This window comes from Myxocyprinus asiaticus, chromosome 2, assembly GCF_019703515.2.
Source record: "Myxocyprinus asiaticus isolate MX2 ecotype Aquarium Trade chromosome 2, UBuf_Myxa_2, whole genome shotgun sequence".
In the NCBI taxonomy this organism is placed as follows: domain Eukaryota; kingdom Metazoa; phylum Chordata; class Actinopteri; order Cypriniformes; family Catostomidae; genus Myxocyprinus; species Myxocyprinus asiaticus.
Window position 1 is genome coordinate 6,220,632 of NC_059345.1, and position 27,772 is coordinate 6,248,403.

Here is a 27,772-nt window from a genome sequence, read left to right on the forward strand (position 1 = left end):
AAATACAGTCTGTCAAGGGGACCTGGGTAGCTCAGTGGTAAAATACGCTGACTACCACCCCTGGAGTTCGCTAGTTCGAATCCCAGGACGTGCTGAGTGACTCCAGCCAGGTCTCCTTAGCAACCAAATTGGCCCGGTTGCTCGGGAGGGTAGAGTCACATGGGGTAAACTCCTCGTGGTCGCTATAATGTGGTTCGTTCTCAGTGGGGCACGTGATGAGTTGGGCGTGGTTGCCGCGGTGGATGACGTGAAGCTGTTTTATTCTACATTGAGAGGGTCCCCTCAAGGGGGCCGCCATGTTAGGATCACATGACCGGCTGAATACTACTCGCTTAATCTCAGTAACTGCCCTGTTATTGGACCCTTTACTCATTAAGTTAATTATGGCTGACTATGAATTTCTATAATGACGCTGGTAACTGAAAACAAGCGTTTGAGTGATGCTGCATCCAAACCACTAGGTGTCAGTGTAAATCCAAGACGACAAATAAAAAAAAAATACTGAATGTACCTTTAATTTTCTTTAGGCAGCATTAACTGCATTAACGAAATGCAGTACAAACACAAATTTGATTCGTTGGAGATGGTAAATGTTTGGATTTGGGGAGGTGGTTATATACCCTTTTTTGTGACCTATTTATTTGAATTGCTTTTTCAAGTTTTTCATGTTTTAATTAATTAATTTATTTTTTAAAGCAAAATCAACTGCTGGAAATTAAGTGCGTGCAAAAAAATTCACTGATCGTTCGGCAGTGGGGGCTCTTCTTGCATATCGCCCAGCCCTACTAATTATGTTGTGCATGGTAGCAGCACGTGTGTGCTCGATTGCCGGCAGCTGTGTTGTAGCACATACATGCAGTGTTAATCTAGTTAACGAAATCAGTGATGAAAGCGTTCTGATTTAGTCAACGACAACAAATATGGGACGAAAAAGAAGCATTATAACAATAACTAAATGATTTTATTAAATGATCTACTGTTGACGAAAATGAGAAAATAATACTGCAAGATATTAACATCTCACAGTATAAACGGAAGAATAAACATCTATTGAAACATCTGTTTATAGAAGTAGATATAAGTGATTTATCTGATGTAATAATCCAGTATGTTGGGGATTTCCCTGCTTGAGATGTGTGAGTTAAACGCACTGAACACCGGCAAAATTAATCACTTTAAAACGGGTTAATTACCTCACTCTAAACATACATGCACATCCTTCCACTGATTGTGCTTAATAAGCTGACAACATGTCAGGGCTCCAGACTAAATAAATGACTAAGGAGCCATAGACTTTATTCGTGCTAGCGCCATCTTTGATTTTTAATGGGAATGACAACGAGGCTGTGAGGGATAGACTTACAGTATCTTCAATGGCACGAACTGTCTGGAGTTCTTTGTATACTGAATGTTCTTGGACAGATATTGTATCAATGTTTTGTCCGCGGAATGATCCAAAGACACTTTAAACTGCAGTACAGCCCATTGATGAGACAATAAGTTGGTATTGTCGCAATCATTTCTTTTTGGTTGCATTTGCGACCATTTAAGTCGCAGTCTGGAGCTCTGCATGTGGTCGTGTAAACGTCTTCAGTGGTTTTCTTTTATCAAAGTAGGGTCATGAACAGTTTAAAGAGCACCTATTATGGTTTTTAAACGTGCCTTATTTTGTTTTAAAGGTCTCATACAATAGATTTACGTGCATCCAAGGTCAAAAAACACTTTAATTTGCTCATAATTTAAATTGCAGCATTCAATTTTTTCCCCAGTTTCAAAAACGACTCGTTCACTGATCCGTTCTAAAGGATTCATTCTAAACTCCTCCTTTCAGAGAGCATACTCTGCTCTGATTGGTCAGACATCCCAGTCTGTTGTGATTGGTCTACCACTTAGTGTAGTGTTTGAGGGCGGGTCAAAGCTGTTCGCGAGCAGCCAATGAAGACCAGAGGCGGGTTTTCTGTTACCAAATTACGTAGGTTAGTACAGGAAGTAAGTCTGGAATTACTAACGACTCGTTTCAGGTGTTCAGAATCGGTTCTTTCAATAACTCCATTTGTCGTTCACTTTGATTTTTGAAACTTTGCGGACTTTACATTCACAAACAGCTATATAACACACTACATGAAAGGTCATATTTGGAAAAACCATAATAGGTGCTGTTTAAGCAAAAACCTGTCGGTTCACATCGATTTTTGCCCATTGATCCGATTTCGCACTGTATGAAAACACCTTTGCCACCTTTCTTACAGACTTATCCAATGTTTATAAATAAGTATTGTGTGCATGCCTGTTTACATATTGTTGTCAAAAGCAGAGAATAATCCAACAATTTCAAGTCTCATAAACACAGTTTTCTGGCATTGTATGATTTTGTTTGCATAAGATAGGTAGTAATCAGTATTGGTGTGCATTTAAACATGCTCAGTGATGATTTTCAAACAGGTTTCATGAACATCCCACTGTCATAGGGACAGCAAAGATATGTTTTAACAAAATAATGTAAAGTGCCATTTCATGGCCAGTAAATGATATCTGTTCACTTGCCATTAGCAGGTGTAGTGAAAGCTTAATTTTGGATCCTGACTATATACAGTATGTTGTGCCTGAAGGGAAGTGACAAATGGCTTCATTAACTCATGTTGCGTGTAGCTGGCTTAGCCTAACGGCTGTGCACTGGTCTCTTTATGTCTGCATGAAGGCTACTGCAAATCCGCTCTCAGGACTAATCCTGCTGCAGCCCTCCTGTCAATATGAGAATCCAGATTATGCTTTCTGCTCCCTCTTCTTACTCTCTTATCCATCCAGCTGGTCTGTTACTGGATGAGAGGAAAAGAATTCAATCTTTTTGTTGTGATGATTATTTTTGCAGTGCTGATCACTATTCATGGCCCTTAAAGCATTACCCCAGCAATATTTCTTTAACTTTAAGAGCAGATGTGGTAGACAGAGGGAAATCCCATCTGAATTCACCATCAGAACGGATGTGCTCTGTTCCAAAACCCACATAAGCAGCTGCCTTCTAAGGCAGCATCCTAAACTGAAATGAAACCTTATGACTTGGATCGCTCTACATAGGCAGCATCTCTGAATGTCTCACATATAGTGCTCCGCATGAGAAGCACACAGGAGACTTGCCTCAATTGATTTAAGAAGTTTGGCTTTAGCATGTTGCTAAGCTAACTATGTGATGTCTCTTATAATAGAGAGAAACAGTACCTGCTCACTTTTGCCAGCTGTCTTGTTTCTGGAGGTATTTTTCCTATTCATTTCTTCCATAGAGATTTCATAAAACACTTTATAAAAGCATTCTAAACCTTGAACTTAACCAACCAGCCCGAGGTAAAGCGCACCATTACAATCTTTGGTTTAAAGCAAGTATTTGAAATTGGACAAAAAACAAAGGTAGGAAACTTTGTACTTAACATCTTTCGTGAGGAAATGATCTACAATCCTAGAAGCATTATGAATGATGTAATCTAATTAAAAATAATGGAAAAATATAAAATATTGATTTTAAGTCAGTGATTATAAGAATAGAAACAATATATTTTGTAGTTTTAGAGACTAGTGAGACCGATTGCATCATTTACAGTGAGTCATGAGAGTGGGCGGTTGCTGCAGAGCTCTTTTGGTGCACTTTGTTTACCACGATTTTCTGATTGGTTGATCATTTTCCTTCAGGAAAGAAGTAGTGTAGTTGTTCTCTATTAAGGTTGAAATTGCCTAACACGGACTGATGGCTTCAACTGGAGCATATACCATCGATTACAACCTCGGAGCTCTGTCTTTAAAGGTTCATAAGTTATTGTTATCAATCAATTTGCCTATGAAAAAATTAAAGCTGCACTACGTAACTTTGTGCTCTCTAGCTACATCTGTGGTTGAAGCACACTTTACGTCAGTCGTGTTTCGGCCCTGTTCTTCTGCCGGATGAATCTCACGATTTGAGCATACCTGGAAATTGGCTGTTTGTGATCATGACTGGGAGATATTCAGAGCCGCGGTCATAACATGCTGTTTTCATGTTGATATTACGTTATACAATAAAACATTTAACGTTATACAATAAAACATTTTGAATAAATTAATTTTACACTTATGGTGCTTTTCTGACACTACACTCAAAGCACTTTTACATAGAGAACAGGGTATACCAGTAGAGGTCGACCAACAGTGGATTTTGCTGATAGAGATAACTGAGGTGGTGGGAAAGTCCGAAAACTGATTAATCGGCCCATAGTTTTTAAAATAGATATATAGAATGTCAAAAAAAATATATAATTTCTTTACTGTGGTGGGCAAAGACAAAGAGTCCAAAATTAATCAAATCCCAGATGCAGTTTTTATTTAATTAATTTTTTTTTTTTTTTTTTTTTTTTACCAAAATCCCAAGAATAACCAGAAAAAAAAGAAGCTTTGGTGCATAGCGCGGGACATTTAAGTATAAACAAGTCTGAAACACACAGGGGACTCTTATTTTGAAAGACAAAATGATGAAAAAACTATTGGCATAGTTTTTTTTGCCTATAACCGATAGTTCCAAAAAGCAACTATCGGCACCAATTAATCGGTAAAACCGATATATCGGTCTACCTCTGTATACCAGTATTACCAGTATATTTTAATATGATTATTCAAGTGTTTTATCTGCTATTCATTTTTGTATTGTACTACACTTACTAATTTAAGAGGTGAAACTCCTGAAATGGAAGACTTTATTATTTTTATATTATATTGTACAGCCTCAGTTGAAAATGCAAGTGAACCGTAATACTAATATACTGTAGTATGTCTATGCCAGGGGTGTCCAAAGTTCGGCCCGCGGTCCATCTGCGGCCCTCCGACTGCTCCGATGCGGCCCACGAAAGACTTTAGAAATAGAACAAAATTAGGCCCGCTATGGAGAAATTATAGGAAATTCATATTCTGGGCACTAGATGTCGCTATCACGTGCAGCCACTATTCACAGTGCATCGTCTCCGCTAGTGCGTTCTGTGTCAAGTTCAACAGGAGTTCGGAATACTCCTTATTTCCAAGGATAAAGCGCCCCACAGAAAGAATGATGCATTTATTAAAGGATTGACATCAGGTTAGATACTTTACTCACGTACTTGTTCTTGTTAAAATGTTCCGATACCTCACATCATACAACTGAGTTGAGCTGCTGAACAGAGTTTATTGAGCGCGCACAGATACGCATAAACTGAATATACTCTTCCAGAACGTCCTCTGTAGCACTGGGAAGTATACTGTAATTAATTGGTTCGTTCTGAAACAAGACAAATGATTCACGGGCTTCCCAGCGCCATTGGAGTGAGGACGTACTGTATTGTAGACATACTGTACTGTAGAAGAGAGCACTTAAAACACTTGTAGATGCACGTCTAAATAAATACTAAATAAAACGAAGCGCGATAATTTTGATAAAATTCAAGTCGTATTTGTAACGCAAGAAACAACGGAACAGAAGTTATAATTGTATAGTTATAAACAGTAATTACTTGCATCACATCATAAAGTGATAATATGTAACCTGATTATTGTGATGGGTCACACCAAACACTCTGTAGCAGATCTATATGTTCTTTGCAGTGCCACTGAATGGACGTCAAAAAAATACAAATGCGAATGAGTATAATATTTTGTACAACGCATCACTGTTCCTTTATAAGAGTTCTTTGTGAGTGAAATACCTCTCACTTCGTCCACCATCTTGGATAAATTAGTTTCAGTTTAAAATACATTCTGGGATTCTGAGATTTGCCTTCTCTGCAAAAGGTACTTGCAATGCTGCCTTGGAATTTGGCCAAAATAAGTAATTTTAGCCTTTGTGTTGGGAGTCTGCCTTTATTCTTTAAAATTTTGCCTACGAAGGCAGCTCACTAGGTTTTGGAAATAGAGCCAACAAGTATAATGTTGGTCCATCAATATACATGCTCTTCTGATTGAATAAGAACGCTCATACATGCTACACTTATTTGAAAGCGTTTAGAAAGCCATGCTTTCCATTTGTTGTTTCGGTTTTGCAGCCAGATATGGGCTAAGCGTTGAGAATTCACATTTTGCGACAGGTTTCTAAAGGAAAGTGGTTTGGCTGACCACAACTGTGGACTGTGTGTTAGTGGGTTTTTCGTCCAGTTGATTCTGAGATGCAGAAAGGTGCGGATTCATTTGTTGTTTCCATATCATGGTGGCTGTAGAGTCGATGTAGAAATAACTTACAGTATAATCAGGCATATACTGTATGTATCACAGACCAACATGCATCATTCTTACATAAGCCAAAACAGGCATTGGCCTTGAAAATCAATGGGAAGAAATGTTATTAATCTAACAATAAGCTTGTGTTTTGAGACGCTTCCTTGATTTACCAATACGTTACTTCAGCACTGAAAAACAAAATGCATTGAAATGTGGCTGTGTCCCAAATAGGGTTGACTCAATACAGTCATATTTTGTGAAGCCAAGCCGTATCACTATCAGTCATGAGGCGCTACAACCAAATTAAGCTAATTATATTTCATTAATTTCTTGTTAGTTTGATGCACAGGAAAATGCAAGATGTAGACCTAGTGGTATTGTTTAATATGTTATTACAGACAATTTTGATTCAGATTAAAAACAATTTGACAGAGCAAATACTAATTGCTTCCGTACATTGGTACTTCTGTGTTTACGATACTACCATTTAGGGATGCCGCGATTATATGATTTTACTATTAACCGCAAATTATAAATGTCACGGTTAATTTAACCGTACGAATTTTGAATCAACGGTTAAAAACCGTGAAATGCTTTATTTACATGTGGGAAAAATATTATATATAATGAATAAATATATAATATAAAAGTTATTCATATAGATTTTGTAAGACTAAATGTGTTAAAGTATTGTGCACGTGGGTAAGCGTGGACAGCACGTGTAGTTACTATCAGCGAGTAAACTTTGAAAAATTGCTTCTTAAATCATCCTCATTATTTAAAGCATTCCTTGTGTGTATTCACCGCATTCAACAATAAATGTCAATTTTAGTCATTATCTGACTTTAAATTGCCTGCTGTAAGCAGTGTTCCCATTATTATGCATAGTCCACAGGTTTATTTGTGAGATGCTGTGGACAGTATTTTTATCGAGTCTGTTGCCAGTTCTTTATGTTGGGGTGTCTGACAGACAATGGATTGCTTTACTAAACTGTTGCAGAAGAAAAAAACTGTTGGATGCTGTGAAATACATGTTGCGTACCTACAATAATCTTACATGTGCACTTTTGAAGCAGTCCGGTTACATTAGCAGTAGGGTAGTCAAATAAAAAATGTAATTTCTTATATTCGTCAAATTTAAGAAAAAAATGCACATTCGAATGCTAAAACTGTGCATTAGTATTTTGGATTTGTGCCAAGCACTGACGATGACTTCAGATCGATCACATTTTTGCGCTAAAAAAGGCTAGACACAGTGCAACAAATACAGTTTAACAGAAAGCAGGTGTCTCAAGATGTTTTTTAAAGTTATTTTTAATTAGACACATCATCTAAAAAAGTGTTCCTGCAGGAGACGCTGAATAAACAAAAACAAAGCGAAACAAAGACGTCCGTCTAGCGCACGTTTACATATAAAAACAAATGGATGGTTGCAAAAGCGTTCAGTGTGAACAGCCCCTTTCAGTTGGTGGAGGTCTTTGGCCATTGCGTCTTGCTCTCTTAATAAGCGTTTCTCAGATTAAGCAATGAGTTTTTTTTAAACGCTTTGTCAGGAAAGATGTTCAACTTGGAAATGTGTGTCTCGAGATCCTTGCGTTTGGTTCCAGTCTGTTGTGTTTCATCAGATTGAACAGCCCCTGGCCTGTGCTCATAGTCTGAGCCGCTTCACCACCGAGTTCAGCCGAATACCACTGCTATCTGTGAATATTGCTACCCTACATACAACTGTACTGGATAAAAAAAACAATGTGGTATTTCGCTGTTATTATGAAGCTCGAGTCTGGGGTATTATACTGTGGCATCAGTAAGTGTAACACCATGTTCACCCCCCCCTTAACATTTTAAAATATGGACTGGCTAAAACGTATTTATTATATGCACATTAGTTGAAAATGAAATGCTTGAAAAATTAAATTTTTTTTTTTTTAAACAGCCAGGAATGTTATTTGCAGTAATATAACAGTGCTGTATGGTTTATGTATTTAATGTGCCCTCTTGGGGACTAGGGAAACAACGTCAATTTTAAAAAAAATCAGCTGACTTTAAAATTCGAATATTCTTTGAATTTTGAGAATATTTAAGGTAAAAATTCGAACTTAGTTTCTCTGCCCAGCTGACAGCCCTAATTAGCACATCACTGAGCTCTGGATGCGCATAAGCGGTGTCGTTCCCTAGTTTGGAGTGTCTCTAATTAAATACCTCCTATTTATTTTTTGTGTATTTATCAGTTTTCTTATTGTAGGGCTGCCTTTAGCGTCCACCTATCCCCCAGAAATACTAAGACTTCAATTGTGATATGATATATGCTTTTTTTTTTTTTTTTTTTGCATCAGTGCTAATTTGCAAATAATCGTAAAACTGGTTAACCGTGATTTATTTTTTATTTTTTATTTTTTATTTTTTTTTTTTTTTTTCTCAGATGGTAATCTAACGTTCAAAAACTCGCACCATGGCATACCTACTACCATTTGAAAAATACTGTAGTAATGTAGGTGTTTTAAGGCTTGGGGACCTCGATAATATAGTTTCATTGGGATGCCCTGCAAAACTAGTCTAAAACATACGTTGACCATGTCCGCAGTGAAATTCATTAGATTATTAACGAAGCGCGTTTGACCACTTGTGATCGAATCTCGCATGACGAGATATACCAGGTGTAAACAGGGCCAATAGGGTTTGGCAGTGGATTGGAAAAATCATTGTCTGTTTAAGGGCAAGAATGGTTTTCCGAACGTACATGTATGAACACACATGTTCATTAGCATTCCCATCCACCTCCTCACCGCACCATCCTCCCTGATTCTCGCTCTGCACAGAAACACGTGCCCCTTTCCCTGCGTTGCTAGGCAACAGTTCTTGTGTTGCATATCATGTGTGTATGCGTGTCAGCTGGCACGCTATGATCTTCCCCATTTCTCTGGCTGTCTCTGAGTTGGTAGGATATATTTCTGCCTGTGGAAAAGAGGAGGAGGAGTGGAGCGATGGAGAAAGAGATGAAGAAAATATGCAGTTAGAGAATAATTTCTTCGAGAAAAAGAGTGAGAGTGATGAGTCAGAGTCTCTGTTTTTGAGAGCAGCTTACACATTCACCTCACTGTCAGAAATGAGCGATTACCGTTCATTGCTGCAAAGCTTGAGCAGTGGGTCAGAGTTGCCTTAGGATTTGGTGCTGATGTTTGGGGAAATGTGCATAATTCTGTGGAATTTTAAGATATGGCAAAATGTGTTAAACGGAGCTGAGAGTACTGTAGTCTTATTGATAGATAAAAGTATTATCAAAGTGGGCCAAAATATTTATATTTTACCTTTTCTTTAAGCAGTAAGGTTGGGTACAAGTGGCCATGCTGTATTGTGAATATAGTCACTACTAAAATGTATTGTTGGGTGCGACATGCAGTGGAGCTATACCCGTTCAGCCTTTATTAGGCTACATTAACAAAATATTACGGCCTTGGTTGCCTTTTTGCTTTTTTACAGTGGTTATTGCAGAATTAAGTACTGAATTTTTGTATTAAAATTTATTTTATAAAACAGTATCATTAAATTGCATACTTCTACTTGGCATTTAAACAATAACACCATGTTACCCGACGGGTGCTGCGCCAGGATGTACAGTACTGTGCAAAAGTTTTAGGCACTGTGAAAAAAGGTTGCATAGTGAGGATATATTAAAAAAATAATGCCATAAATAGTTCTCACTCATCAATTAACATCATACATAGTCCAGTAGACATATATTAAAAAAAAAAAGCTAAACAGTATTTGGTGTGACCACATTTGCCTTCAATACAGCACCAATTCTCCTAGGTACACCTGGACACAGTTTTTCTTGGTTGTTGGCAGATAGGATGTTCCAAACTTCTTGGAGAATTCACCACAGTTCTTCTATCTATTTAGGCTGTCTCAATTGCTTCTGTCTCTTCATGTAATCTCAGACTGACACGATGTTCAGTGGGGGCTTTGTGGGAGTCATGCCATCTGTTGCAGGGCTCCCTGTTCTTCTATTCTAATCTTTTCTATTTGCAAAAGTAATGTTTGGGAGTCTAAAATGTATATTTCCTATAGACACACTAAAGCTGAAGATATAAATAACTATTTAAAGACAAATGTTTTTGTGAAACATCTTATGTGCCTAAGACTTGCACAGTACTGTATAGGGCTGCACAATTAACTGAAATAAAATGGAAATTGCGATTATTAAATCGCAACGGGCTGCGATTTAATAAAATAAATAATTGGTCCGTTCGCTTCAAAGTTTATTTGAGCTGGTCTGTTCAGTCAGTATTAAGTTAGAGCATTATTACAGTGTTTGCAGAGCGGTTTTGTGCTCCAAAACTCCATCTCATGCTTAGAGTAACAGAAGTGCTCAGAGTTCGCTTACGTTTGCTTACGTGCGCTAAACGCTTTATTTACAGTCAACTAGCATGTCCTGCGTGAAGCAGTTTTATTATCATCTGCGGTAACAGCATCTCAGTCTCCACCAGGCACATGTATCATAATAATAATGCGGAATACAAGATGGGGTGTAATTCAGACATCTTTATTAAATGATTGCTGAGCAAACAGCATTAACAGTAGCACCTGTAGAGTCCAGAAACATGCGCTCTTCCTCCATTCTCCTGTTATTTGTTTATCTCACGAGAGAGCGTGTCACCCTTATTACACTCCCAGCAGCAACAAGTGAAAGCGGAACTAATATTACCAACATTCAACAAAATGATAAGAAACGTACATATAAAAAAATCTATAAAAAATATTAAGATATTATAATATAATGCATTGTTAAATGAAATATAATAAAATAATGAATACAAATAATTAAATGAAATGGTGACAAACTAACCAATCTTTCACTTTAAGTTTAATTACACCAATGGGTTAACAGATCAACTTCAGTTAAGCCTCGTTCTTAAGGACTCTTATATACAGTGAGAATAGGTTGTATAAGCCTTCTTGTTTTTAAGGCCTAGAGTAAAGAGTAAATTGGAATATTTTGTGTTTAATTATTCAACCAACCAACAGTATTTTTGACAGCAAAAACTAGGCAACAACTAATGTATTACCAACAGGGAAATTCAGTTAACAGTGACATTGAGCTGAAAGCTTACACATAACCAGTTTTGACAGAGCTGCGGATAAAAAGTTACATGATCAGCATGGACGATTAGATGAAAAGAAAATTGGAGATCGTATCAGATGTTAAAATCCTGATTGGAGCATCCCTAATATTCCAGTTGACTGGGTTTCAAAAACTATTGATGATGATTAGCGGGCTGAGATCCTATCACAAAATGGACAAAAACAGGTACACGGTGGATGGGTACAAACTGAATATGAAGAAGACAATGTTTTTGCTTTGTTTCTCTATTTATATATTTATTTGTTTGTGGGTGAATTGAAAAAAATTGGTCTCAGTTTGGTTCTTTTTAAGAGGACTCAAGTGTGAAAACCCCAGTAGACTTTTGGCAGTTGAACGTGAAAAACATGACCATCATAATCGCATTAAATCAATATTTGTCAAAATAATCACAATATGACATTTTGTCCAAATTGTGCATCCCTAGTACTGTACATGGTAGCTTGATGATCAGTTGTTTCACTTGATAGTTGATACTATATTGTGTATTTTAGCATTGCCGAAATGCTGTATTGTCCAATCAGCATCCAAGACCGGAACTGTCTTTTTTTATAATCCCTTTCAGTTTTTTTCCCCATTTCTTTTAGATTTTTTTCTCCCAATTTGGAATGCCCAATTCCCAATGTGCTCTTAAGTCCTCGTGATGGCGTAGTGCCTCAATCCGGGTGGTGGAGGACAAATCTTAATTGCCTCCGGGTCTGAGACCGTCAACCTGTGCATCTTATCACGTGGCTTGTTGAGCGCGTTACTGCAAAAATATAACGCGTGTGGAGGCTTCACGCCATCCACTGTGGCATCCACGCACAACTCACCACGCGCCCCACCGAGAGCGAACCACATTATAGCGATCACGAGGAGGTTACCCCGTGTGACTCTACCCTCCCTAGCAACCGGGCAAATTTGGTTGCTTAGGAGACCTGGCTCACTCAGCATGCCCTGGGATTCGAACTAGTGAACTCCAGGGGTGGTAGCCAGCGTCTTTACCACTGAGCTACCCAGGCCCCCGGGGAATTGATTCTTACCAATGACTTAAACCCCGTACACACATGCAGTACTGTCGCTGGGTGTCGCTAGTCCCTGTACTCTGAAGTTGGCGTTCCTACTGCTGTAGATCTAACGTTATTGGTGGACTACACACCTGGCCATATCTCTTAAAAACCTGAGCATAGATGAGGCATTTTCCTTGTAAAACTAAGATTTCATTGTAATTTGACTAGGAATCAGTTCTCTTGTTCCTACATATGCACATTCTGCAGGGGAGAGTGTTTTAATATGAACTGCAGCAGTGCGCAATGCATCATAACATTTAATAAGATGAGCGGTCTTTCAATGTACGAATCAAACTCAGACTGCCGAGAGTTTCTTTCCACACATCGTTTTTTATTATATTCATGTACTGTAAGTGGTTACAGACGAATCATATAGCAGTGAAATCGCTATTGGTTGTCGCTCCCGAAGGTCGGTCCTCATTTGAATAAAGTTAAACTTTTCTCAACTTTGTCGTGGCGCTTGCCGCACTCACGTCTAGTCGTCAGAGGCTGCCGTCGCTTGTGTCGCTGGAAGTTGCCAGCTTTCATTGAAAATGAATGAGATCTAGTCGCTTTGTCGCTAAAAGCCTTTAAAGACAGACCTACCGTGAGCTCCAGGGTAGTTAATCAATGGTATATGCTTCTGTTGAAGCCATCAGTCATGTTATTTCAACTTAGTATTTAATTGTGTTTAATAGAGGAATTTCTGGTGAAGTATACTATCCATGATCCTGAAGGGAAGCGGTCCACCAGTCACTGCGAATGACGCAAATGAATCAGTGTTTTGGCACTTATAATCAACAACTTTAGTAGTTTTCCAGAGGTTTTTTTTTCCGACTATGCCATTTGCAGTGCTTCATGCTTCTGAGCATTCTGTGCAATTCTGTGGTTGCAGGTTCCATGTGGGTATTTTCATTAGCAGCAACACACTAGCCCAGCATGTCACTCTATTCTTACGGCACCTCTACTACAGCACTGCCATTTATTTATTTCAGGAAAAGCAGCTAGATGCATGCATACATATACAGCATCCTCGCGTCATTGTGGAATAATAATAAAGGGTGACTGCAGAAAGAAGACTGTGGCTTGCCGCCTCGCTCCTCCACTTTGTTTGTCTTCTTTCCTCTCGGTACAAAAGCCTCTAATGAATTGAATTGATGTGGGTCAGGGGCTGCTCAGCCAACTCCATCCTGCCGTTGCCTGGAAACGGCAGCGGGCCCGGCTGGCCTCTGCAGCATTCTATTTGCACACCAAACAGGGCTCGCCGCCTCGGACGCTCTTAAATGAAATGTAAATAGGCTGTTACAGTACCATAGCAGAGAGCGAGCGCACCATGCCTCAGAGCTCTGTTCATTAAACTGCTCTCAGCAACACCTGGGAACCATCAAGCCACCACCACCCTCGTTACACCCCACACATCTCCATGTTCATAATGCATTCAGATTACAGTGTTGTGGGGTGCGGATCACTCCCATTATACTTAATAGAGCTGTATACATTGTGCAGGTTGACCAATTTATCGTTTTTGCCTATTAATGTGCATCGATAGTTGTTTTTGGAACTATCGGTTATCAACAAAAAATTTTATTTATTTTTTTTCATTAAAAGGTTCTAGAGTATGAACAGGGTCCGAAATTAACATTTTAGCCCATCAGTCAAGGTGGCTGGTAGATGAAGAAAAATTACCAGTCAGTCAGATTTCTTACCGGCCAATTTTTGTAATAATTTAATGTGGATTTTACAGACATGAGGGACAAATAAACAATTCTGTAAGCATGTTTAAATTAGAATTGTATTGTTTGTTTTTATTATTATTATTTATGAAATATTTAATTGCCAGATAGTCCATATAGAATTCTTTTTCAGATTATTTCCTTATTACAACAAAACTACATTTGTATTTTAGGGTGTATTTTAGGGTGTGTTCACACTTGTAGTTGGGTTCTCTTGGTCTGGACCAAAAAAGAAAATTATACATTTAGTCCTGGTTTGTTTAGCGTTAACACTGGCATTTTTAACACCAAACCTAAAGATACAAAACCAAAGACATCAGGAAAAAGTCACAACCTGATTGGACAGCTTTTATGACGTATATTTTTTTACGAAACTAGCCGATCATCCAAAACAATGCTGGCTGCTGGGCAAAATGCGCTCGTTGGATTTATATATGTATATATGGTGATATTTTTACCAGCTGCGAAAAAACGAAAAGCTAATAAAATGTGTAAAGGAGTCAAAACAGCGCCATGAATTCCTCCGTTGCACACACAAACGAAGATATGCTGCAAGGACCGCTGACGGCGGTTCCGACACCTGTACCGAACTGTAATGGGCAACATAGCTCCTATGATGAGAAGAACCAGGTATGCTTGAGGTCAGTATTAGGCAAAATACTTACTGTTTTTGGTCCATTTAGACGTCTTTGGTCCATGTTGCATTCATATATCAATCGAACCACACCAGAGTTCATTTGGAATCGGACCGAGACCCACTATTCAGGCGGTCTCGGTCCGCTTGTTTGGTGGCACCAAGGTTCGGATGACAGCGTTCACACTTGTTCAAATGAACCGCACTAACAGAGCAATCGCACCAGAGTTCGTTTTAATTGAATCAAACCTGCAAAGTGTGAACACACCCTTAAACTACATGTTGTCATATGAACAACCGGTAAGTAACTCTCATGAGTCTCCTGAGCCTTAAGTGCACATAACACAGTAACAGTTCTTGGTTTATTTGGAGTGAGTTAATTCAGTCAGCTCCAACTGATTCTTTAAATCACTAAAAAGAGCCGGCTCATAGAGTCGTTCATTTAGGAATTGGACAACACTGGTAGCGCCGTAGTTGTTGATTCACTAAAAAGAATCGGCTCAAAAGAATGCTTTCTTTGGGAAACTGACTAAACTGTTGCGTGCTATGTCTTGCGCTGTAGATTCAAAAGAACCTGATCAAAAGAGTCATTTGGTTGGAAATCGGCCTACTCTGGTAGAGCTTTATGTCTCGGCTGAAGATACAAAGAAGCAGTGAGGGTTGCTGCGGCACTTAATGATAGTACAGGAAACACTGAGTATTTTATTCCGGTTTTCTATCCGCATCACCGGAAGAACGCACATTCAAGAACCGTTAACGAAACCGAAGGTAATGAAAATCATTCTGATTCCTGTATTATAATGCAATCATTACCAGAGAATTTGTATGTGTGTGGTGGGTTATTAAAATGTACTCGCACAACCACTGGTAATCCAAAAATGGATTCCCTTCACCCCGATGGCATGAGCGTTCCTGAACATTGCCGTTATCGTGCTTCTAAATTTACAGCTAACTGAGACTGTTGATGAGCAGCGGTACTAGGGCTGAAACGATTAGTAGACGTTATCGACAACGTCAACAAAAGAATTGTCGACAAAAATTTGCGTTGTCAAATAGTCGTTTGATCTCATTTAACACAACATGAGATCACATAAAACTCTAATGATGACGCTTGAGAGCAGCACTGAGGAGAGGAAAAATTACACAGCTCACAGATGCACTCTAAACTTTCCAAACAGCTTCAGGTGATGTAGATCGCAAAGTATGAGGGAATTATAATGCAAAAATATAAAATAAGTAAATACAGAAGCACTCTCGTTGTGGAATAAGTAGAGCCGGAGCTCTTTAAAGGAAACACCCCGCCGTTACATCTTTAACGCAGTTATATTTAAAGTGTTATAGCTTTATTAAAGTTCAAATAATATGGAAGCAGATCATGTAAATAACTACAAATTCCAAAACTGGCATTTCTCTGTGCGGTCAGCACCTCTTCTATGAGTTGTGTGAATGTCCCGATGTAAAAGGGAGAGATTGAAACTGCACCCGGCTGATGCACACACTGTTGCGGAGACGCTCGTCCCTCGAGTGCACGCTTGCTGAAGCTAGATTATAACGTGATGGCTCACAACTTATTGTATCATAATATATGTCACTGTGCATTTCTTATCGTGAAGAAAATTGGCAATATGCAGCTTTAGTAAACGAGAGAGTTAAAGATGGATTGAAGTGAACAGAAAGGTGAGAGAGGGAAGTCTTCACCTCATTATACACTGCAACAAAATACGTTTTTGATGTTTTGGCTTGTTTTCCAATATACATTTCTAAAACTCCTTAAAACAACATACATTAAAAATACAAATATTTTAAAATATCTAAAAATCCTTTAAAAAAAAACATGCATTCATCTGAGAAGCAACATATAAGCTATTTAGACTTGCTTTCAGAGAATAGATCTTGAATATAAGTATGTCTTTACTGCACTTGCAGATACAATCTCTTAAAGCAAGTCTAAGTATCTCATATGTTGCTTCTCAAGTAAATGTATCTTGTTTTAAGGATTTTTTAGACAATTTTAAATGGAAAACAAGACAAAAACACTTGATAACAAAAGGATTTTTTGCAGTGAATTTCTTTACTGAATTAAACATAATAAAAAGTAATAATTTTCCTTTAATTCAGTGAATGTCATTTAGAGAGATTTTTAAAGGATGATTTTGTCCTCTATTGATTGTAAGCATGTTTAATACAACTTTTTAAGTCAGGGCACAAGCTGAATAATCAGTTAAGAGCTAATGATTAATCGTTGCAATAATCACAGAATAATCGTTCGAATAATCGTTAAATTAATTGAATATCAAAATAATCATTAGTTGCAGCCCTAAGTGGTACTAGCTAATGAGAGCCGTTCTGAGAATTGGCCCTTAAACCATCACTGACACCTCGTGGGGTTTTTCTGTGTCAATATCTGTCGTAATAGAAAATATTCATACATATTTATCCATATTTTTATACTTTATAAAACCCTTAAAATAAAATTATCCTATTATATATTTCCTTACCAGCTGTCATGGTTAGGAAAGCCTAAGAACATTTTACAACACATTAGATATATTGATTTTAAAAACTATCATCTGATTACTCCGTTATCGCTTTCAACAACGTAGCTATTGTTAGACGTCGACCGATAGTGGATTTTGTCGATGCCGATAACTACGGTGGTGGAAAAGGCCGATAACCGATTAATCGGCGGATAGTTTTTAAAAATAGATTTAAAGAATGATAAAAACATTTCTTACAATGAAGGGAACAGACATTGAGGATACAAGAGTCCAAAATGAATAAAATCCCAAAAGCAGTTCTGCAACCAATTTTAATAATAACCAGAACAATTTGGTGCATAGCGCGGGACTTTTAACTATAACCAAGCCTGAAACATATGTGGACTCTTATTTTGAAATGACAGAAACTTGGCTTTGTTACAATACTCTATATGTAAGTATATACCAATGGAATCTTTTTATAACCAATATATTCACCAGATAAAGAGTTTTGTATATTTAAATATTCCACCAAGGTTTATTGATGAGGAATAAAAAAAAAATTGAATTAAAAAATAAAACTATAGGCATAGATTTTTGCCAATAACCAATAGTTCAAAAAGCTACCATCGGCACCAATTAATCGGTAAAACCGATATATCGGTCTAACTCTAGTGATCGTATTGGCAAAATCCAATATAGATCAATCTCATACATTGGTAGTGTCCAATGGGGCATGTTGCATTGTGATGCACCTTCAGTTGATGAACGCACTGCAGATTCATTCTGGCCACATTTTTGCCATATTCCCTATTCGTCTGAAATAAAATTGTATTTGCGTTGACTGTTTTTGCGATTAATTTCCTTTATGTATTTAATTAACTTTTATTTCAAAGCCAGCTTGTGATATTTCTGATGTCTGGCCTTCTTTTTAAATCCTCTTTGGTTTCTACTAAATTTATTTGTATAAAATACTGATGAGTTTCTGTTGAAAAGTAGGATTTTATTTTCTTCAGATCTTTTTTTTTTTACTGCTTACCACTGCATGCTTTCTCTGCAAGTGTGAGAGACAGCTACACTAAATATCAGTGGATGTGATGACAGCACCCTGCGTTACCATGGTGCAGAGCTAGGGGTTTGTGGGCTCTTTCATCTCTGCAGGAGGCACTGTTATCAAAGCATCCCATAATAGTCATATTGTGCTGGGGAGGCAGAGACTGTGTGAGGAATGGGGAAGAAGTGGGCTGATACTTCCTGTAGCTCGCTACAGCAATGGCCCCTGTTTGACCGCAAAGGGAGGAGGGGCCCTATTGATCGATGGAGGGTGAAATATATGTTTGAGCTGAGAGTTCAGGTGCAGAGTAATTCATTCTTGATGTCTCATCTTCTCAGAACAACCATGCTAACTATTTGTTCATTTCCCCAACAGAAAATGGCTTGATATGCTTCATTGGCGATGTGTAATCACCTGTGCTGACACAAAATCAAAGGACGTTCACATTTACAGTGATGTAAAGCTACCAGAAGTCAAATTCAATGACAGTTGGCGGTTTCAGGAAACATAAGCAACAGAGACTGTTTGCAAAGTGCGACGAAGTTGAATAGAGTTTAACTTTATGCAGATTGAAAGGAGTAGTTCACCCTACATTGCGTGCCCGACTCCGGGGATATTTCAAAGGCGATTCTTTGCTGTGATTGCTTTTTTTAGGGGCCTTTGCATTGTCATGTTTCGCTTTTCTTGTTCCTGGAAAAATAGGCGTGATGTGCTGTTTTCTTTTCCAAATCTGTGTAGTATGCACATGTGCATATGACGGGCAGTCGGGGCCGGTGGAAGCAGGAGATTAGAGGGAGCTTTGTGTACCCGGCCTGAGCCTAGGCAGGACTGCACCGTCAGCAGGCAGGAGGAAGCTCTCTAACCACTGGCCGGCTGGCCCAGGGTCAGCCTCAGCAAACTGAGAGGCCTACATTCCTCCCGCATTAATCCCATGGCCCAGAGCCAGCCGTCCACTAACAAGGCTTGTCTATCTACTCCTCAGCTAGCATGAAAAATGTAGCTGGTTGAACCTGTATGTAAAGCACATAAAACTGAACTGGTCTTTAGGCCTCTAGGACCGTGTCCTGAACATATCGTAATTTTTCTAAAGTAATTTTTGTCCTCAACGTGAAAGCGCTAACAAAACGTCAAGCGACAAAATTAAAGCAAGTTAGAATATTTAGACTATGTGGAGGTATGTTGACTGGAATTTGGGGCCAATGAAATTTCACTGCGGGTGGAGCGACCTAGCTAGTTGCAGCGAAAATTTAACAACATGATTAGTTACGTAATGTGTTTTATGGCAGTGACGATTAGTTGTCCATTTTAGGGCTTTTACGATTAATTTTCATATACATTTTCATTTCTTAAGGTGCATGTGTGCGTCATACACCTTTTAGAAATAATTGTTACATATTTAACTTCAAATACATAAATCAAATAATAAAATAGGGATATATTATTTCCTTTAAAAGGCTTTAGAAACTTAAAAAAAAAAATTAAATATCAAAAAGTTTCTAAATATTTTAAAATCTCTCTTTTTGGTCAACTTTAGTTTTGGTCAATTTTAAATTTACACTGTTGTTTTTGGAACTCGTATATTATAATTTTTTAATAAAAATATTTGTATTTTATATTATGCAAAAGTAAAATATTTCTGTCCTAATTTCTTCACTTTCACACGTTATTTTAATGATCTTTAAACGCTAGAGCCCTTATTTCTCATGAAGCAAAACATCTGAGATTTTGTTTCATTTTGTCTCTCCACAGAAATATAGTAAGCGTGCGTCTCCTCCCCGGTGTCATTAACACTGCGTGTTTGAACTCGCTATGACAAAAAAGATATATAATTTTGCCATTATGCGAATGTTTAAAATGAAGCCGGAGCGCTTTGCATTCACTATCAAAGTTTATAATAGTTTGTTTATATTTTCGCTTCATATGCTCTTCCGGACAGGAGCTGCTCTGGTTGACATCCATGGTGCGGCTCAGTGATGCTGGAAGTTCAAATGAATGACACACAAACGTGCCGTTGATGTCATTTAAATATTCGCCCACTTGACATAGTTACATAGACATGGTATTCACATTTTGAAAATGTTGTGAAAATATGGTCAGAAACACTCTACGTAAGTTCAAGTACGCGGATTTGAGTGCTTGACTAAGACGTTGCCAACATACGGTCCGGTTGCACATGCTTAACGTGCATTACTGTGGCGGTTACAAACCTCAGTACTCTAGGGGGGCGATAGAGTACCTGGTAAATTGCTATTAATACATTGACTTAAACATTCCTGCTCTGCAATATTCTCTTCAAAATAATTATCGGCCACCCTGCTCTATTGATATCGGCATTGGCCAGTAATAAACCCCTATCAGTTAACTACTAGTTTGGACTTCTAAGAGTAGTAACGTGGAAGAGATTGTATTTATTGTTTGTTGCATGCAGTGTCAACCTGCCCTGTTCTAACCAGTCTCTAAAATGGAGGCCCGCTGGTAAAACTTCTTGCAACAATCTGCTAAGGTCTAGGATTGTGTGAAACCCCTGCAGGGAGTATGTACAGATTTGCTCACATGGTGTGTGTTTGCTGCTGTTGCCTGGTTGTACAACAGGAAGCGGATGCATGGATATATTCAGTATTAAGCCTGGGCGATGCGCCGTCTGCTCCAGCTACAGTATAGTACAGTGCTAAAAGTAGACCTCATATGTGATGAATTACAGCTGGCTGCAGGCAAAAACTGCTTTGTCTGACACAAGCACCCACACTGATGGCAGATGCGTGGCAGATTTTGATTGGGATGGAAGTGCAGAGGAAATGAGCCATGTTTTTGGAATGGATGTTATTGTGTTTCCTCTTCTGTGTGTTTCTTTTCCTGCATTGAGATGAACGCACAATTTACTGCACAATTCACTTGCAGGACATAGAAAGTTGCACAAGCAGATGCATTATGTGGTATGGATACTGTATGCACAGTCGCAGTGGACTTGGGAACTCTGGTACCTCCATTTACAACATTTCCATGACGTTTCCTTACAGCCAATGGAACTATGGTATCTCACATAGATGTGTAATGGCTAGGGATGGGCATTTTCAAGTACTCAAGAACCCACAAAAAATTAGAAATCGATTACTCGCCAATTGAAATGTACGTTAAAGATAACTAGTGTGACATGTGAAATTTACATTTGGTTTTATTCACAGATGTTACCAAGAATGGTTTCCAAATAAGCTAACTTCAACAAACTATGTTTTTCTTTTGGTGGAAAATGAACACTATGCATTAAAAAATTATAACAGTTAAATAACAGTAAAAAAAAACACAAAAAAACATTCGTACTCGGAGCTTACATAGAAACTAGGCTTGGGATCGGTGCCTTTTTCATGCATCGATAATCGGACATTTTCCTAATGATTATCGATATATATCGGGATTTTTTTTTTTAATATAAAAATTGGGCTGCCCACTCATTCACAACTTGAATGAAAGACCTTTTCAATACTACATACAGATAAATTGCATTATAAACGTCACCATTTCTAATCGTTCAGTTTGCGCAGTTACACCAGTTTTATACACTAACCTGAAAACTCTTCAACGTTACTTTGTTCATTCTTGAAGTACAAAAACCTTCGGAGCTTTGGACTGCCTTCTACTGCGCTGCATCAGCTCGTCCTGTGTGTGTGTCAGATACCTCGACCGGCTTCAGTAAATGTTATATGACCCTCTTGTGGTCTCCTAACGCTATAACAGCAGATTGTTAAACAGAAGGCCAATTGAGTGAGTTGGAAAGCATGCAAATTAGACTTCTAATTTAAATGTCGGCTAATTTTAATATACCGATGCCTCAAAAATATATTGTTAAAATAAAGTGCCGATCAATAATGATATTTTATCACATCCCTAATTGAAACCAATATGTTATTATTCAGATAATATTACAAGTATTGCCACTGTTGACGTTTCTTGAAATCAAAGAAGCCATCATAATTACTTTCTGAAGCAACGCCTTGACAACACATATCCACAGCACGCCCACAGTGGACTAAATTTTAACTGCAAGATTTGGTGTGAGATTCAGAAGGAAAATACAGAGTTATTTAGTGTTGCTCTCGGCAGGCAAATGCGCAAAGGAAAATCAATTTGAAATATTCAACTATTGTTTTAATGGACCCTTTTCACAGACCGTGATGTGTTTCCGCCTTATTTAGCAGTGTATATCTAGCAAACTTTCATAATTTTCAAAATGTCATTATTTCGTGTAATTTTATGAAATTATACTTTGTATAATATTACCCTGGAATAAGTTTTAAAAAAGAAGTTACCACAGCTGCAATGAGGTTCCTAATACAGATGCTGAGGGAGTGACGGTAAATTTGGCATCATTATTTTTTTATTTTGCTGTAGGAGCAAACGGGCAAGCAAAAATTATATTTGCTGTAGTCTCCCATTCAAGTTTACCCTGCTCAGAAACTTTTTAGCAGAGACGGGCCACTTCTATTAAAATGAATGGTAGAAACTGGAACGCCCAACGGTCAACAGATGTAGAAAGGAAGTCCCACCTTAAAGGATATAGGAGCGAATCCCCTTTTAGATACAGACATTGCCTGTCAACCAATTTGAGAAGGTGCATACGCATTAGCTATACAAACTGGGAAAATTGTGTTTTTTAGCAAAATATGAGGTGAAGAAACACAATTTATGATTCCAATGTTGTCAGGTTTTACTGCTGATTTGAAATATGTTCTTTGTTCGTTATCTTGACCAACCGTTTTGTAGATTTCGGCCTTTCCCCATTCAAGTAGATAAGTGCTGCGCTTGTATGCCACTTGTGAACATAGAAAAATAGCTACCCGGGAGCGTTCCAAAGATGGCCGCCAATGGACTGAGTTGCTAAAAAGACTTTGATCCTGCTATCGTTCACTTCCACATTCCAAACCCTGAAATGTGAAAAGAGTCCATACTCGACTAGCTGGGGCAGAATGAGTGCATGATTTGTCGATTACTCATCCACATCCCTAGTAATGGCCTGTTGTTTTCATCTTAAAATAGACCTGGTTTGGGCGAATGTTGTTCTAGAACATGTGTTGACCTATTTTACGGTGTGTGGGTGTGCGTTTGTTTATCCCCATCACCGGTTGACCTTTCCACTACTTTGAGGTGTGGAGGGGTAAGAATGGGCAGTAGGAGACATCTCAGTCCATGCAGCCAGATAGTAGAAGCACCTGGAAAAGTATTACTCTCCGCCTGTGTTTGCATGTGGTACGTTAGCGGAGGATATAAATAGCTGTCTTTGAATAGGAGAGCTATAGAAGGTTGGTTGTAGTGCCAGGATGATGGAGATTGCCAGTTTTCCTGGGGAGGTATTGAGAGAAAGAAAAGGAGCTGGAATGGGCTGCCCAGCCCTAGACACAAAACTAAAACACATACATTATGTATGGGGATTATAGTGTTTGGAACTACCCTTATGCCAAGCATTGATGTTCTGCATAAGCAAATATTTGTTCAAGGGTGGAGTAGAGATGATCCACACAAAATTACCTGTAACAATCTACTAGATCTCTGGTGGGGTTGAATAATTACAGTTCGTCCTGTGAAATGGAAATTTCACAATATTTGGAAATGATGCAGTGCGTATCACAGTTCTGCATGTTGCAGTTCGTTGCTTTAGGTTGCTGTACAAAAGAAAGGCTTTTATATAACATCGCTTGCCAATTGCATGTCATATACAGCTGGTTCCTTTCCAAAGTGAACCCCCTTGCTCAATATAAATTGTGACGGGGCATCTTGAATCAGCAGTCTTGCTGTGGGAAACTTTGGCATAAAGATGGCTCCCAAGTGAAAACAAAAAGAATGTGATATATTGCAGTCGATGCATTTTGTTCTAAATAACTTACATTTTCAAAGCCTAAATGCAAATAATTGTAATATTGATATTGTTTGTCTGTGTGTCGATTTACTGTTGACAGAGTATCGCAATACTATACTATATCGGTTTTGGTTTTTTTTTCCTCTAATCTCTGGCAGCAGTCGTCCCAACCTTGCAGTACTAATTAATTGCAGTGTGCACTTGTGCACTCAGACATTTTAGTGTTTTGTTATCTTCATCTTATCGTTTAGCCGGTTGCTCTGATCTCTGTGTATACGTGACTTAATGAGCAGGCTACCGCCGTGTTTATAAGCTACTGATTCATTATGCTCGATGTTGGGTCATGCATTATAAACAAGAAATAAACTATTCAAATTTTAAGATTTTACTGTTGCATTTAGAAATGTTTTGGCAAGCATCGCTATTACTACCTAACACAAAGGATAAAACAAAACACTCAGAACACCTAAGCAACCACTCCGAATAACCAATCATCATGGCGATGGTGCAAAACTATTAATGTTTTGAAAGGGCAAACACTACAGATTTCAGAAAATTTTAAAATGCTCACAATGAATGAAATGCACAGTGGTTTGCAGATTGTCTGAGGACTATTTACATACATTTTATAGAATTCTTTCATAACTGCTGTAGTCGGAGTGATGGGTTTTCTAAACCCTTCAGGAAATGATAAAAATTACATTCATGATCTCTTTCTTTAGAGGGCAGTCGTGGTAGACGATCAAGTGTGAGCGGTTGCAAATATAGTTTAGTGTGAGTGAAATGTCTTAAAGAGATGGACAGGAAGGTGCTAATGTTTCCTCCTCCTCTCTCTCGGTTTCAGACTGTCGATGACGATGCGATGGAAGCGTGAATGAGGTTTGGCGTGGCAGTAGCTGAACGATGCCCAAGGGTGGGGGTTCTAAAACCCCCCAGCTGGAGGACTTCCCACTCAACACCGACATGGTGGAAAAACAGGGTGGGAAGAAGGTGAGAAAATTGCTTTCACAAACTGTATTGCTTTTATCTACACACAAACACACACACTGATGTTGTAACCTGCTAGATCCATTCTAAGCTGTTAAGCAGTAAACCAGATTTGAGCTAGAGAACAGCCATGCACTGACTGATTATATCCCAAAGCCAGTTTTTAGAGTTGCATACTCATGACGCTGCTTTGTTGTGTTTATGTAAACTGCAGCAACTAGTCGAACTATTTATGGGCCCAATTTTGTTTGGAACACACTTTTTTTTCTTTTTTTTAAAACCACCTACAAATTTATGTGAGGTTAGGGCTGGGCGATTTGTTTTCTTTTATCAAGGAATCGAGGTTTTGCATAAATGTATTTTTGCAAAAACTATAGTTAGATACGTTGTCAATCCACCAAAGGCGGAATAAGGAAAAGAAATGTTCATAGCGCGCGGCTTGAACCACCCCCAATCTGATCATCTGCACATGTGTGCACGCTCCAAATGAACATAACATAGATTAACAACATGGACAGTGATATAAAAGACACTGGTAATATTTCCCGTACGAATGTACAATGTGATTGTAGCTCAACTTTGATGAACGGTCTTCTTTCTTTTCTTGAAATACACATAATAAATAGTTACATGACAGTCACTGGATCTTATTTCAAATGGGAGAATCGAACATCCGCCGCTCCTTTTACCATGATGATTCAAATAGATCGCTAATTATTGCTTTGTTCAGTGACGTGTTTCAGGTGTACTGCATCTATAGCCAACAATTTGGCAAGTGATCATTTTGACTAACAATAAGTACATTTCTAGATATTGATTTCTAAATAAATTTCTAGATAGACTTGGTTTAGAAACAAATTAATACCTACATTGGCTTGAAGTATTTTGCAGTTTTCTTACTTTATACTATTATTTCTAAACATCTGCGTTTATTAGATTTAATTTAATTTTTACATTTACACAGTGCTGACGATTGCACACCTATAATGAAAAGAACTTGGATTTCTCCAGCCAGGTTGCCTTGCATTCTAATAAAGAGCATGCTATTTAAATCATGTTGGAGTTACTTTTTAGTTGAGAACATTTAAAAGTTAAAAAATAAATTGAATCGTGAATCATCTTTTAGTTTGAAAAAAAATATAAAAAACAATATTTTAGCTTTTTTGCCATATCGCCCAGCCCTATGTCCAGTATTGTGTAAGTTACCGAACAAAAGTCATTGATTACAAATTACTACTCTAAAATTGTAGTCAGATGTAGTACTGACTTTACTGATTACTTGGTTGGAAGAGTAATCACATTACAGATTACTTTTAAGTTACTTTCTAAAACACTTCACAGAAAAGCTTTTGTTTTACTTCTAAACTAATTCAAAATATTATCTATATTTCCTCCTTGTTCATTGACTTTACAGAGCGCACGCCCTTCAGCTGTCACAAAACACAAACGTGTTCATATTATATGTTACTCATGTTATAAATGTATTCTGCATATATAGTATTTTGGAAATATGTGTAACCGAAGTAAGTAACTTATTTGAATGTCAGTAACTGTAATCTGATTACAAGAATTTGAAATGTAATGCGCTTCACTACTTTTTGAATTAAAACGTTATAAGATTACGGTTATTAATTACTTAGTATTTAAATGACACCCAACACTGGTGAGGTAAAAAATATTCCCGAACAAATGATTGGCGTAGATATGAGTTTTGATTAAAGCAGTGGAATTTTATAAAAGAAAAAACTAATAATAAAAAAATAAATGAATGAATGAATAAAATACTCTATGTATTAGCAGATTTACCAGTTATTAGATTGCATTTATGGTTCTAAAAAGCCATTAAAAAGTAATTAAAAGGTCTGTGTAAACATGTCTTTTGCAAGAATTGCATTAAATTTACCTCTGATTTGTAATATATGCTCTTTTGAAATCTGAAAGGATCTCATAATTTGGCAATAGACTGCTGAGGGCAGTAAATGCAATAAAAATAGCATTTCTTATTTCTCAAAATTAAGTAAGAAATCAGAATTGTTAAGAGGAATCAGACCCATAATCGTTAAATTCCTTATGATTCCAATCCGTAACAGCACATGTATGTCACTGCGATGTGTTTTTTTTAATATGTAATTTGCTCATCTGCAGTAAGTGGCTACAGTGTTCCCTGTTAGATGTTAGAATGAGCAGATGTTTCCACAACATTTGTGAAAAATTGTTCCTTATGGTAAATAAGGCTGTTAAAACTGAACAAAATGTTCTCTTTAACATATGTCTCGGCATTGGCAACCACTAATAGATACACTTCTCTTACCTCTCTTTCGCCAGAGGCTATATATGGTTTGTGAATTGAAGTGTTATCTCCTGATGCTGTTTATCGAAGTGCATAGGCCTTTTCTGTATTTTGTATAAGCGTTATGTGACTAGAGAATACTGTGATTGTGTATACTTTTGTGTGCAAAGTTGCTTTCTCACCCTTGGACTATGTATGCCGGATTTTGCATGAGTTTCATAACACAACATCTTGAATGTAAACATACCAACGTCTACCCTAAAACCCAAATTATGCTTCAATCAGACACGAATGCTGAGCATCCGCGTACAGGACGCTTGACGCAAATCTCGTCATAAAGAGTGCGTGAGCACTAAACGCATGTAGCCTGATTTTTCTTACCA

At 37.9% G+C, this 27,772-nt stretch overlaps 1 protein-coding gene across 2 annotated transcripts in view; it reads left to right on the forward strand.

Moving 5' to 3' along the window:
• ankrd11 (ankyrin repeat domain 11) overlaps nt 1-27,772 on the forward strand; it is a 181,493-nt gene that overhangs the window by 116,014 nt on the left and 37,707 nt on the right. For both annotated transcript variants that reach the window (XM_051720894.1, XM_051720904.1), the window contains one exon: nt 24,957-25,102. In XM_051720894.1, the coding sequence (XP_051576854.1) occupies nt 25,016-25,102 (87 nt within the window). In that variant the 5' untranslated portion in view covers nt 24,957-25,015. The remainder of the gene's footprint in view (nt 1-24,956; nt 25,103-27,772) is intronic.